The sequence below is a fragment of the Callionymus lyra genome, chromosome 2, assembly GCF_982586985.1.
Source record: "Callionymus lyra chromosome 2, fCalLyr1.hap1.1, whole genome shotgun sequence".
Lineage (NCBI taxonomy): Eukaryota > Metazoa > Chordata > Actinopteri > Syngnathiformes > Callionymidae > Callionymus > Callionymus lyra.
The window spans coordinates 18,791,971-18,807,400 of record NC_141819.1 but is presented as its reverse complement, the minus strand read 5'-3'; the positions used below and the strand labels follow the sequence as shown (position 1 = coordinate 18,807,400).

General features: G+C 36.5%; 1 protein-coding gene and 1 long non-coding RNA gene across 2 annotated transcripts in view; both read left to right on the top strand.

Moving 5' to 3' along the window:
• The window catches only part of LOC148085778 (uncharacterized), a 257,146-nt gene that overhangs the window by 156,796 nt on the left and 84,920 nt on the right, over window positions 1–15,430 (top strand). The gene's annotated exons all lie outside the window — the stretch shown is intronic.
• The window catches only part of naaladl2 (N-acetylated alpha-linked acidic dipeptidase like 2), a 250,632-nt gene that overhangs the window by 202,035 nt on the left and 33,167 nt on the right, over window positions 1–15,430 (top strand). The window contains exon 14 of the mRNA XM_087783862.1: window positions 14,546–14,635. Coding sequence (XP_087639988.1) covers window positions 14,546–14,635 — 90 coding nt within the window. The remainder of the gene's footprint in view (window positions 1–14,545; window positions 14,636–15,430) is intronic.

Sequence of the window (15,430 nt, the reverse complement as noted above, 5' to 3'; positions counted from 1 at the left end):
GACGTTGGACTACACAGGAAATTGTGAATGTTTTTAGTCAAAAATCTTGTTTTTTTTGTCTTCTTATGTTGTACTATTGCACTTGTAAAAATGTTTATGTGTAACTGTGTTTTGCTGTCCATCCTGTCCAAGTCACTCTGGTAAAAGATTGTAATCTCAATGAGACTAACCTGGGTAAATAAAGGATAAATAAAATAAAACAAATCCAAACCCAGTTTATTGGTTTCAAATGTACTCATTTTAAAATTATAGTAAAAGGTAATGGCAGGTAAAGCAATACTGTCATACATAATTAATATTAATGTATAGGTATTTAAAGAAATAAGTTCTCTAAATAATACAGAACATTTTGAAAAAATTAGTTTATTAACAAAGTTCATCTTTTTTTTTCTTATCAGTTTTTGAGATCAACTTAGCCAAAGAAAGGGACAAAATATTAAGTCTTTATAAAAAGAAAAAAGAAAGTTCATCAGAGTTTTTTTGTAGCATTTTTGGTGAAACATAAACCATCATGACGCTTGGGATTCTCTATTAATGATATGGAACTGTAAAAAGAGTTTTGTATCTTGTTGTGTAATTTCTTTCGCAAACTTTTTTTATCCATCATTTATTTCCCCAAAGTCATGTTTCCATTTTTCATGCTGAAATAAATCAATATATAATGCATGCATTACCCAAAACTGGTGCACATGGACGTTATGATTCCTGAAGAAGAAGAAAAAAACAAGCAGTTCAGCATCAAACAGATGGATTTCAACAATGACGGCAACAAATTATTGAAATTCTCAGTCAAGCATCAAATCAGGGAGAAAAGAGCCGTGGGGGATACTTGATAATCTGTCGAAAAAAAGTGAGTGTGTGAACGTTGGCTAATGAGAATTTGTTAGAATAGAGAGTGGGAGTCGAGTGTGGTGGTCAAGATCCGGAAGAACATGCCAATTAGAACCTCTCTTTATACAACCTTTGTGTGACTCTGTAATTGGCGAGGTTGTCGTCGGGAAGATATGGAAAATGGTTGACTGTGTAATTAACTCATTCATATACACCGTATGCCATGCAAGGCCGTTTCTAAAAATCGGAGCGAGGCGAGAGGGACGGGAACGTTCGGTCACTGGCATCTCCATGGTTGTGGAATGAAAGTCATGCATTCATGGATGAAGGAGATGCAAATGATCAGGTCAGCGCAGTGTCTACAAATTCTTTTGCGGCCATTTATTTTCTCCTCCCTAATGTCCTTTTTTTCTGTGGTATTTAATTCTGATTAAGTAATATTTAAAGGGCAACTTATGTGTTGATTTAAGTGTCTTAAATAGATGTTGGACTCTATTGTACTCATCAGTATGTGTTTGTTTGTACAAAACTGTATTTTCATTTAAATATTTACATTAGAAAATGTGCTTAAGCCCTGTCCACTGAAAACACTTTGTTTTGTGATGAGTTAAGTATTGAGGTTTGTCACTGTGCGTCATCAATACAGGAAGTCTCCACCTGCAAGGGACTCATTGTATAAACAAAGCGGGGTGTGGTTACAGCTGGCTGGAGGAGGAGGGAAGCCACTATTACAACATAATGGACTCTCTTCGTCGAGATTTGTGACAAGAGAGAACTTGATTCTTTATAGTATGAAGTAATAACTTCAAATCATGGTCATGCTGAGGGTTTTACTGCATCATCGAGAGGAAGACTTTAACATTTGAAACATGAGAGTGAGGCAGGAAAGTTGGGTTTTCACATCAGTTGCCCTTTAACAATGAAACAGTGAGATTTTGTCACTTAGTCTGAAGCAAAACTGTCACTTTGTTTTCCAGCCATGAGGCGGATGATTCAAGACCATCATAATAATTTTAAAAAAAAACAACAATAATAATAATATCCAATGTTGATGATTCAGAAAAAAAGCATGCACAGGTTATTCAAGTATATTTTAGGCAATTAAAATACAAAAGGAAGAAATTAATAAATAATAAAACCACACTGGAGAGAAACTCTCGCTGACAGAACAAATCTTTGCTGTGAGGACAGAAATAATACTTGGCGTCAAGACAGTCAATAACCAATTAATTGTCTCCAACATTATTTTTTAAAATATCTGAATTCATCACTTCATATTGTACAAACGTCTACTAAGAGATCAGAGTTAATGTCAGTAATTACATGCCGACTAAAATAATGAATTGCACGACAGAGTTGACGACCCCTGATATTTACGTATGTTGCTAATGAAGTCATGTGTGTACATTATAGACAAATAAAACTTTATTGATCCCTCTGGAGGTCTCCTTCGGGAAATGGTTTATATGCTGCAAAAATGATGACTTGTGCAAATGTCACTGTGTATTAAAAATGAATTGGTGGTTTATTAGTGCAAAGGAAAAGCAGGAAATAGCCGGTTTTTTTTCTTAAATTAAAAAAGATAAATGACAGTAAATATTAAAGTCAAGTATGAATGATCCGATGCATACCTTCAGAGAAGTTAGGACACTATGAGAAGTTACAGATCAGTGAACTCGATTCCCCATTGTTTATTCGGCTTCTTCTTCACGAGCGAGAGGAAATCATCTGTCATCTTCAACAGTGTCTTCCATGTCTCGAGCGTCGGCACAGGAAACAGTTCTCAAGCACAGCGTGTTCTCACGACTTGACGTGCTTTAACCAGTCTCTCTGATGAAGCATCCATTTTCATCAGCGCCCTTTAATTAGAAAGAGAATTAGTCTCCGCTTTTATCTGGTACCTCAGACCGTGTCCAAACAGCGGCAGACGCCTCTTTGTTCCCTCAGTGTTCAATATTTAGAAAACGGCAGTGCGGCGAGAATCAGTTAAGGAGCCAGAGAAGGAGTGCGAGCTGTGACCGCCACCCCGGAGTCTGAACGAAGGTGTCAACAGGGTATTGATCCTGACAATGTCACTGCTCCTCAGCCTGTCCAACCCCTATACCCCCCAAACCCCCCCCCCCCCCCCCCCGCCCACCTCCCTCCATCTTTTGGTGCCTCATGAGGTCATATCTTTATTTTGTCAAAAAGGAACATCCTACTTTTATTTTTGAGTCAATTTTGTGAGGATTTGAATGAGTCCGTTAAAACGAAGACATTTGGATTGAAATTTCTTTCTGAAATTTGTACAAAATACATATAAATAAAGTATAAAAAAGTGCCTGTTTTTAACAGATATCCAATAAAAGACCAAATTCCAACTTTTAATTTTTGGTAAAAAAAAAAAGAACAGTTTTTGAAGGTTGAAGAAGTCGTTCTTTGTTTTTAATAGCAATGATTTGGTGAAATATTGAAACAATAGTTTTGATAAATTTCAGACAAGTTAAGTAAACTGTCAAAAATGCCGTGACCCGGATTCGAACCAGGATTGCTGCGGGTGGTTAGAGTACTAACCACTATACGATCACGCCAAACTATCTATGGGATCAGAACTCTAATGGCAAAGATGTAAACAGGTTTTTAAAGGAAAAAGACAAAAAAGAAAATTCCAACTTTTTCAATTAGCAGTGGGGCACTGTTTGAATGTTCATTTTTGGTAAAGAAAAGTTTGTCAAGTTGGGGGTTCAGGAGGTCTGTCTGTGTTTTTAATAGCAATGAGTTGGTGAAATATTGAAAACAATAGTTTGGATCTAGATAGATATACTTTGATATCAGTTAAAGCAGGGAATATGGTGTTTGTTTGAAGGGTGCAGTACCTTTAAGAAATTTAAGTCAATTAAAAGCTTAAAGCATCATCGTGGGCCAGTGTTCCAGTGTCATGGAATGAAGGTTGTGGGTCAAAATCCAACCAGGTTAATTGGTGTGTGTGTGTGTGTGTGCAGGTGTGTTCGGGTTAGGGGAGCAAAGAAGGGATTAAATTAAATGTCAGTTTTAATTCATTAATTGTCTTTGAGCCGAAGCCAAGTGAGTTTAAAAGATGATTTAGTTGACCTATAAGGATGAGATTTCTCTCTCATGCTCATTTTGGTCTGACTTGTGCCTGTGAGTCCAGGTGACGTAGGCGTCCATGAACAAATGCGTGCTTTCTGATGGAAAAAATTTTTAGAAGGTAGAAAATAAAATATTGAAATGAAGTGAAATTATAAGGCATAATCATTTTAGTTTGTTTGCAACTTCCCATCATTCATTGATGATCTCCATCCTCTTTTTCTGAAATTGAATCAAAAAAATTGATGTTTTTGGTCAACCATCGTGTGGCTGTTGATTCCAGCCATGTATGTAACAACAGATCAATGCTATCAATCATGTTATTGATTCCTCTACATTTTGTCTCCAACAAGTCAAACACATTTCTCTTATTTTTTCATTCCTGGCTACAACAGCATGATGCCGGTGTTTTCTCTCTCTATATATATATATATACCACAGCAGAAACAGAAAAGATGAAAATGTTATTCGACAAGAACCTGCTGTCAAAACGCCGAGCCGATCATTGAATAAGTCGCTCTCTGACAGCCCCGCGGTCTGACGTGACGTGTTGGCGCTCGCACCGAAGAAAATCTATATTAGCAGTGTGCGGAATGATCGAAACAAACACTGCAACAAAAGAGCGACACCGGTGCAGTATTTTCGTTAGCTTGTTTGTTTGTTTTTTTAAAGTGTATTTTTGGAAGAGTTCAAGCTCACAAAAGTTGTCAGAAAAAAAAAAAAAAAAGCTCTGAATTCGTGCTCTTGGTTATTCCTTTGTGAAGCTGCAGCTGCTTAATCAGCCACTTCCTCATCCTAAAGTAGTTCCATTTGTCCTGACAAAGCAGAAAAGGGAAGCACAAAAGAGGAGAGCGAGTTGGAGAGAAACAGGTGATGAGGAAAATGAGAGTGTTAAACAGAAAAAAAAGGTGAAGAACATCAGGCGCCTCAGTGTCCTGACAACCATGAAACTTTCTTAGTGTTTGGTTTATTGAGTTGATTGAACTATCGTGTGAGCAGCGGCTTTGTTATTAACCTCAGGGACGAACTCGCACCACTCGCTTATACAAGGGTGAGCGGAACAAAATGTGGCAGGATCGCTACACTAATACAAAAAGATCCAATAGATGTTGTGTATTTTAACAAAACAAGTTGGGTTTTTTTAAAGTATGATGGAATGGTTTGCATAAATATCTTCCAACAGGTAAAAAAGATAACAAGAAATATGGGTTTTTATCGTCCTTCCACTCAGTAACCATGGAGACACATTTGTTGTTGAGGTTTATTTCAGCGAAATAACAAAAGTATAAAACGTACAAAACAAAAATATAATGTTCAGAAAAAAGCAGAACTCGCATTCGATGAAATGCACCAAAAACACAGTCATCTGTATGAATATGAATCTATCTTTTTATTATATAAAATTCTATTATCTATTATTTTATTTATTCCTTTTCATTTGTAATGTTGGGAAACCATGTCTGAGATTATTTAAAGATTCAAGGTTGTTTTGATTGTCATTTCTTTTCAATGAAATGAAAATCCGTTGTTTTTTTTAGGACCGGCAATACAAAGCATCAAACTGAACAAAACTTGAGCATTTATACAGAACAAGAAATTTCAAAAGCTCTTCTGTAACTTTAATAACCCATTTCCTGAGATTTTTGATTATGTTACTGATCTGACCAGTCAAAGCAGTTGTCGTCGTTGAGTCTGGCTTTCTTTAGGTTTCTGCAGCTTAGTCTCCTGGCCATTTTATAAGCAATCTACTTGAACATTCTACTTTCATTTCCATCTCTTTGCATTTTTCTTAAGTCAACACACGTGTCTCAGTCAATTTACTTAAAAATGACCCAGACTGACCTCCAGGCTCCACAAGAATTGACACATTGGTCAGTCTGTCAAACTGAGGCTGAGAAACCTGGGTGTTGTATTTGATAAAGACATGTCTCTTGTTCGACACTGCAGAAAACTGACCAGAAACTGTTTCCTTCAACTGAGAAAAATCTCTAAACTTAGGAAAATGTTGTCGGAACATGATCTGGAGCTTGTAATACATGTGTTTGTTTCTTCTCGTCTGGACTATTGTAACAGTTTGTTTTCATGTCTTAACAAGAAGCATCTGTCTCGCCTGCAGTTGATTCAGAACTCTGCAGCGAGAATTCTAACCCGCTCTAGTAGAAGAACTCACATTTCTCCGATCCTTAAAACTCTTCACTGGCTTCCAGTTTCTTTCAGGATCAACTTTAAAATTATGGTTCTTACTTTCAGATCTATTCATGGTCAGACTCCTCCTTACATCACTGATCTGATCCAGCCTTACACCCCAGCTCGGGCTCTGAGGTCTGTGGATCAGAATCTACTTATGGTTCATGAACACGGCTCAGGACCAGAGGAGAGAAATCTTTTCAGGCTGTTGCTCCTATGCTTTGGAACGATCTTCCTCTCTCTCTGTGTTTGATGGAGTCTACTGACTCCTTTAAGAAACATCTTAAGACGTTTCTATTTGTTCAGGCTTTTCCTTGATTTTCTGGAACTCCTGTTGTGTTATCAGTGTTATCTTGATCTTTAAAGTATATACTTTTTTGAGTATTGTTTTGTTTGTTTAAGCGCTTTTTGACCCTGGTCTGGAAAAGCGCTATATAAATAAATATTACTTACTTACTTACTTACTTACTCTTGCCCCCTGGCCAGTTGAGTTTGAGACCCTTCTGTAAACAAATGACAAAAAGATAATGTGAAGATAATGCTGACATTAAACCGATCCCCTGGTGTGACAAAACTTTCTGTTAAACATACTTTTACATTATATCTTCTCTTTTTTAAATAGTTTTTAATATTTATTTTATTATTCTTCGGTGTTTTCTTTCAATCATATATCCCTTTCATCTTTTTCCCTCAATATGCTTATTGTTTATTTAATTATGAAAGATTTGCGCAATTTTACCTCAGCAAAACTTTCTCAACTGTGTAGATCCGAGACTATACAAACCATTTAAAAAAAAGAAAAACCTTTAACACACTATTAGACACCGTGATATATTGGTTGCAGTTGTTTATTACTGGCCAGAATTTATTCTATCTACTGGTCATTTCCTGTTTTTTATTTTTACCGCCGCACCTTCACTCCTTTCATTGCAGAGTTATAAACCCCCGGTTTTACAGTGCGGGAATCCAATTACATCCAGCACCTGAAAAAAACGCTGCAGTAATAGAAAAAGATAGACACAGAGAAGGTGTAAGAAGAAAATAAGAGGAAAAAAATCAATGACAATCCAACCGAGGTGGAACTAAGCTGATAATGCTTCCCTCTACTCTGTGCTGCACTTGTTTTTTGTTGTGTTTTTTTTCCCCAAGAGTGATAAAAGTGTAGGTGTTTATTGCAAATGAACTCACCACATTAACCCGTCCAGCACTGTCAAAGAGTTTTAGCTTCTATATTAATCCTCTTTTCTTTATCCCCACCCGGGTCCTGCTCCTCGTCTGCCTCGGTATCGCTCTGTTTCACTGCTGCGCGGCTTTATTGTTATATACTGCTGGAGGTTAGCTGGAGAATTCCCACTGACCGCCAGACCGTTGCACGCCGACTCTCACCAATGCATTCAAACCAGCCGCTCATAAAAACCCATGAGTGGCAAAGATTGACGCGCCAATGTGCAAGTGTGCGCCGACTCACCTGACACACCTAGAGTGCTGACCATCGATAACAAGGATCCGGGTCGATGAAAGCTACAGTGGGATTAACCAATTGGATTTAGAGATCTTGAATTTATAAAATTGTCCTGAGTGCAGATGACTTTTGGTGTTTTTCATCAGGGTCCATCACAGCAGACACTCCCTCTTAACTCATCTTCATTTGTATTCATTTATAAGATGCATTAATATATTTAAAAAAAACTATATATATGTATGAAATCATATTTTATTAAATCATTGTCCATCACATTTCTTTATCAATAATAAACCGGGGAAGATAGGAAACAAATCTAGCAGAAGATTAAATATTTATTTTCAATGTCGATGTTGAATCAATTGCAATTAAAATATTTATTTAACCAATACTTTTATACATTTTTAAATCCCCACTTATATATTTAATAAGTGAACCTCAAATGTTTTAAGATAAAAATCCCTTTAGATAAAAAATATCCATAGAAAGAGGTACTTTTAACCCTTGTGTTACCTCAGGGTCGATGTGACCCGAAGGCCTGAAAACAAATGTGTATGTGGTATCCCTTGTGTAGTCTCTGGTCAATTTGAACAACCTACCTGGCTTCCATTAATAGATATGCAGTGGTCGTTCACCTTGAACAAGATTTGCTGTGTCCTGGCCTTTGGGTCACCCTGACCCTGACATAATACAAGGTTTAATAAGGATTGTTTTAGGAACACAAAGTTGAGCACCTTTTCGGACTATAATGTCCAAAAATCTGACCATTGGAGACAGTCATAGAAATAGTGGAAATAAATCCTCAGGAATTGTAGACCTGATGTTCGTCAGCTCCTCCCTTGAATATGACTCACGAGAAACGATATTAACTCACAAAAAAAGCACAGAAAATGTAACGCTGCCACATAAATTCCATTTTATTTTATTTGTATATTTTCTCTTTCTGTACATGCATTTAGAACAAAAACACAAAAGACCAACTTTTGACAACTGTTCATGTCCAAACAATAAGGAGCTGTCTCGCCTGCAGTTAATACAAAACTCGACAGCGACAATTCTGACCTGCTCTAGTAGAAGAACTTACATTTAGAACTATTCATGGTCAGGCTCCTCCTTACATCAGTGATCTGATCCAGCCTTACACCCCAGCTCGGGCTCTGAGGTCAGTGGATCAGACTCTACTGATTCTACTGGTTCCTCGCACACGGTTCTGGACCAGAGGAGAGAAATCCTTACTTGCTTACTTACTAACTTTCTTATTCAGTCCATGAATCCATCCACCAACAATCCTGCTCCTCAGCACAAATAAAAAATAAGGAATAGCTTTTTCAAAACACACGTCTATCTACACACACACACTACACATTCTCTTTCACTCACAGATGATGAAAAGACAGGAGCTCTCAATAAATGCCCAATATGAACTCACTTTTGTTCCTTCACTTTTTCGCAAAAACCAAAGACAGACCATCTGTTCATGACATGAAAACAATATTATCAGTCCAGAGATTTGGACTAACTAAAGACATAACAAACATGATAAGATTCAAAAAATGTTACTTAATCAACCAAAGAGCTGTTGCATATTCTTCCATTTATCAAAAAATGTTGTAAGACTTTGATTATGAATAAAAAATTCCAATTTCCTGTTCTTTGTCTAGAAGACTTGCCATTATATTCCAAAGTAGCCACGCTTTTGTACATCCTTGGGTAAACTGCATTGTTTATAGATAGATAGATAGATAGATAGATACAGTAGATAGATACAGTAGATAGATAGATAGATAGATAGATAGATAGATAGATAGATAGATAGATAGATAGATAGATAGATAGATAGATAGATAGATAGATAGATAGATAGATAGATAGATAGATAGATAGATAGATAGATAGATAGATACAGTAGATAGATACAGTAGATAGATAGATAAAATATTATTGATCCCTCTGGAGATCAATACAGTATAACCTGGTTCTCCGTTGTTATCAGTTTGTTATCTGGTCCTGGCGATGGACTCGATTCTGGAAGAAGTTTGATTCATCTGCTTTCATTTGTTGTTTTACAAAGACTGCAGGTCCAACTTAATGACTACGTTGGTCCTTAAGTTGACACAATAACACAATTCTAGCTGATAAAAATGAACTAAAATAACTTCTTCACTTCACTTATTGCCAAAAGCGCCTTCACTGGTGGGTAGTACTTTCTTCATTGTGTTCTTGTTTTAACCATAGATTCCATTTCAGATTAGCTTCTCTTTTTTGGGGGGGTTTAATGGTTAAATTTACATTCATCAAGCATAGCAAGGTTTGACCAAAAATAATATAAAATATCCCTGATATCTTTTTTTTGCACTTTGTCTCCAAACCGTCACAAACTTAAGTGTCCCGACGTCAATTTTATAGACATTTAGCAGACGAGCTAAAACTGTGACTCAGTCACAAGAACTGGTTCCATGAAATCTTTACAAATATGTTTTCCTCATTGCAATTTTTAAAAAAATATTATTTTAACTCATTTCACATGTTTACTCTCAAATTAATATTATAAATATTATTATTATCATAACAATAACCTGCTATTATCAAGTTTAATTTCCAATCTCTTATATCCGACACTACGGTCACAGGGTACAAAAACAAACAACTTATCACATAAACATTCACACCTACGATAATTTAGCAAACGTTATCATGCCCGACTGTGGGAGGAAACCAGAGTGCTCGGAAGAAAACCTGTGCAAGCATTGGTGGAACATACACTCTCCACACAGAAAGGCCGCAGGTTGCATTAGGCTGTAACCTGTTCTGACAATAATGGTCATTAAATCAACCTTTCATCTCTTGTTGTTTTCTTCGTCTGATAGCTGCGATTCATAAACATCTCACGGTCAACCTGGAAACCTTCGACAGATTCTGGAAAAATCAAAGAGATAACCTGTGAGATTTGTGTCTGACCTGATTTCCCAGAGTTGCTGTAATTCATTATCAGGTGTGGATTATTATCTGTGCGAGAAGTCCAACATGTTTCACAAACTTCAGATGTGTTAATCGCTGTATTGACTGGTCGTTGAGTTCGAGGACATTCTTCTGTTTGGAGATGTCAAAAGCCCAAGAACTTTCCTCCTGCACTTCATTTAAAAAGAGAAGGAAATGATGTACAATGTTTTTTGGAGGTTTGATTAAAAAATGGAGCGTCAGTCGTTGGATGCGAGAGACTGTTTGGCGTCAAATAATCTGACACGTGGGAAGTGAGTTACCATGGCAATAGAATATACAATATATAATATACTTAGACTTTAGACTTTCTTTTATTGTCATTGCACAGAAAACACAGCAGTGAAACTGGGAATGAAATTGTGTTGCTTGGCAACCGTTAAAAACACAGCAGAGTGAATGTATATGTAAAAAGTATAAATATAAATATTAATAAGTTTAAAAAAAATAGTGCAATATAGTATAAACAGAATAAATAAATAACTTTTTAAACATTGCATATAATAATTAATGTATACAAAAGTATGAATATAAATAAGTTAAATAAATCATAATAGATACATTTACAGATTATTTATTAAAAAAAACATGCACAACGCTGACAGAGAAACCAATCTAGCCTCTTTTTCAAGCATGTTCAAAGTGTAGTTGATCATTTTTTTACTTCTAACTATATGAATTCCATAAATTATTTTGCTAAAGTAGCTTTGGGTGGAAGCGTTTTCAAGTTATCAACTCAAGGTGGTGTAGGTGATCTTTAAAAAGGTGTGAGCAGGTTGTATTTTGAGTTTAAAAAAAACACAGCATCGGGAGAAGGGGAGAGGGCGGGACAAAGTTGAGTTTTATTGATATATCATCATGCCAACACTTTTCTACAGTTAAAATTTAACCCCCTATTTTACAAGGGGTTTAAAACCTCCATATTGCTTGTCTGTAACGTCCATCTGGTATTGAAGCCTCGACAAGAAGAATTGTTCAGAAAAAACTTAAATCAGTATATTTTAGGTTTGTTTGTAGCGGAAGTTGTTCATCTTTCCGCCGCTGCCTGAAGTATTTCCTCATTTAAAGACTAAGGCTAACGGCCAAGCATTGTCCACTAAAAACGAGCTTAAAATATAAACTTTATTAAGTTTTCATGGATCAATTTCTAATGGCAAGGCTTCAATACAAGATGGAGGTACAATTAAATTGAACATACGTTTCTGCCTTTAACTCTAAGAAGAAAGTAAGTAACTAAGTAAGTAAGTAAGTAGGTAATGGTTATTTCTAAAGTGACTTTCTAGACCAGGGTCACAAAGCGTTTAACAATCAAAAACAATACACTGTTAAAATATATACTTTAAAAGGCCACTGATCAGATCACTGATGTAAGGAGGAGTCTGACCATGAATAGATCTGAAAGTAAGAACCAGAATTTTAAAATTGATCCTGTAAAAACTGGCAGCCAGTGAAGAGTTTAAAGGATTGGGGAAATGTGAGTTCTTCTACTAGAGCGGGTCAGAATTCTCGCGGCAGAGTTTTGTATTCACAGCAGCTTGTTTAGACACCAAAATAAACCGTACAATAGTCCAAACGAGAAGACATAAACGCATGGATTATAAGCTGAAGAATGTGTTTTGACATAATTTTCCTAAATTTACTCTGAAATTAAAACAAAACCTCAAATCAGATCTGCGTTGCTGTTCGGGCAGTGGTTTGACAGATCCGTATGTTCCACAAGATATTCAACCTCCATGTCATGTCAACTGCCGGAGGAATCATAAGAGCGTCTATAGGTTCGGCTGGCAGACTCGAGCACGAACGCACCTCAGGAAACTATATGTGAGCGTGCGAACATCCTCTGACTCACACTTTCAAAGTCCATAAATCCGGTTTGGAAACGAAATCTTATGAGTCATCATGACATCATGAGTCCGTCTGGTGGGCTGTACAGTGAAATAATGAGGTCAGACACATTTAAGATGAATGTTATTGATTCACTGTTGACCTTCAGAGCTCAACAAATGAAGATTAAGCTTCATCTGAAGCTTCACTAAACACAGTCATGTGATAGAAAAGAAGGTATTAAAATAGCTGCAGTTTGGGTGATAACTTGATTACAACATCAACTCCTCAAACTGTCAAGGATTTAAGACATCCTGAATAACGAGAGGTTAGCTTGCACGCTGCTGCAAATATATTAAAAAAAACCAAAAGAAGTCAGCACTATTGTCAACAACTGGAGTGAATCCTGATTTCCACGTTGAAAGACATTGTGCACCTCTCAGAACTCCTGAGACGTTAATTATTATCTCGGATTTGAAATTCAAATGATTTCCCAAATTTAGCATTTGTCTGTGATTGAACAAGACATCCTTGAGAATTCCTCCTCTTCCCCCTTTTTTTTTTTTATCCTGACTTGTCGTATCTGCCTCTCCTCCTTTGACTACTTTGTCTGCGTGTGTCCTTGATGTTGCTCTACTGCCATCTTCCGGCAGCTTCTGCAGCTACACTCCACACTTTTTTAACTCCAAAAATATGAAATCTTACCCTACGGTCCATAAAAACAGGATTAAGGATTGTTGTATCAGTTTAAAAAGAAAAGATTATGTTGTCTAATAATGATGGAAATTAGCTGATCCTTCATGTTGTTAATACTGCGTTCAAACATGACACGTGTCAACAACATCACTCAACATTTGGATGGTCAGTGATGCAAAAAACTAATATGTGTGCACTAGATGAGACTTATATCCGGGTGGGGGATGAACGTGCGAGGTTCAGATCTTCCCAGGTGCTTGAGCAGTACCAAGTGCTCAAAATACAAAGTTAGAGAAGCTCTGGTTTCTTTGATCCTCTCTTTCTCTTCATTTTACTGCTTTCATTCACTTCAAACCTTCATCCCTGTGAAGAACAGAGCAGAGGGCAGGGATCATCTGCTGCTTAGAACAAGACCACATGCTAATGGAGGTTCACCAACCTGTGAGGGGGGAGGCTAAAGGCTTAATGGAGAGCTGGTGTGTGTGAGTCTGTGTGTGTGTTTATAGTGTGTGTTTGAGCGCACAGACGCACTTTGATGCTGAAGGCAAAAAAAACTGCTATAATACCCCGGCTCTTTTATCTGCAGACACTGACACACAAAAGTCAAGAATCTTCCTGTGAGGTAACTGAAGTGTGCTTTGAAATTAGAGAAACCTTTTTAACTAACAGCTTATCTATCAGGACAAAAAAGGTTTGAAGATTGTTAAATGACAACCACATTAGGGCAGACGGGAATTCAGTTCTGACTACTTTGAACACACTTTCTTTATGAATTACAGTTTATTCCGTCATGGCGGGCACGTCCAAAGTCACACTTTTAACTTTTGTTTTATTTAATTTTAATTTAATTTAGGCATTATAATCGAGGTATACATATTATATTTATTTATACTCCATTTATTGCACTGTTTGACGTTCTTTGCACTGTACTTACTATATTTTGTGTTTGTGTATATATTGCATATATATCTATCTATTTTATTTCCTCTTCTAAATTTTATTAAACCAATTCCGGAATGTCCACAGCAACATTCCTTGTATGTATACATTCCATGTATATGTACTGGTGAATAAAGCTGCTCTTGAATCTTGAATATTGAGGCATTAGCATTATTGTGTTTTATTTTGAATTGTTTTTCTACTGTGTTTTCTCTTCATTTGAGTTTTTCCAAAAAAGTAAATAAAATAAAAAATCTCTGGATGTTTGACCTTCATTTTCCTTTTCAAAGATTTGCTTGTTTCCTTGTATATAATTCATTTCTGACTCTGTTTGTTCGAGTATGTTTTTGTTGAGTGTCACGTCTTCCAATAAAAAACTATCTAAAAAGGATCATGGATCATGAGTTATGGCAAACAGGCTTTTTTAAAAAAAAAATAAGGAGTCTTTCTATGTAGCAAATGTGGCTCCTGCTCCATGACAATGTCATCTAATGTTTGTGTTTCATGCTTCTTTTTCGACAGACCACCACCTTCTTGTCTGAGGCTCTGTTTACTGCGGAGTCCCCAAGAACTATCGATCCTCTCTTCAAGTTCCATGAAACCATTGCCAAGGTAGGACAAGCCGTTCTCTCTGATAACATTGTCCGAGAAATAAATAAATACAATGTTTCTCAGGTAGATGGAGTGTTTAAATCTTCCATGATAAAGGGATGATTCTAATTGATGGACTCGCAATATATAACAAGAAGGCAGAAATCAATAAAGAAGTCACTCTCATTTATTAATACTTCAACCGTATGTCACAGTGCCCTCTTGTGGGCATTTTAATTGAGGACACTGTGTCATGAAGCGTCATCAGGCAACATTCCTATTTTTCAGTAGCTTTGAGACACACTAACCTGGGATTTAAATATGTGTCTACATCACATGTATCTGTTTTAGTTTCAAACAATCTTATTGAATCACTACAATCCCCCCACTTCATTATAACTGGGTTAAAAAATTTAAAATAAAATCCTTGATGTTCAAGCGTAACCCTTTATGATCCATTGAGAAATGAAAATTATGGATTTTAACGTTATATAAGGAACAGTAGCTTTAAAACAAAGACATTTTTCATATAAAACCAAGGGCAAAATCTGATTTTTTGTTTGTTTATGAACAAGCTCATGTAGGAAAGTTTGAACACCAGGTGGAAAGAAGAATTAAGTTCATAGATGTGGTAAAGTAGCCCAAAAAGGAGGAGGAGCCTGAAAGCGTGACAGACATTAAAGAAGACAGTATTCATATTGTTGGATACGAAGGAACCTTTTTACACCTTATTCGGAAAATAAAGCTAAATTTGTTTGGACGAAGGGTTGGCAACTCAATTCACTCGAGGGGCAAGTTAGGTAAGAAGACAAAAAA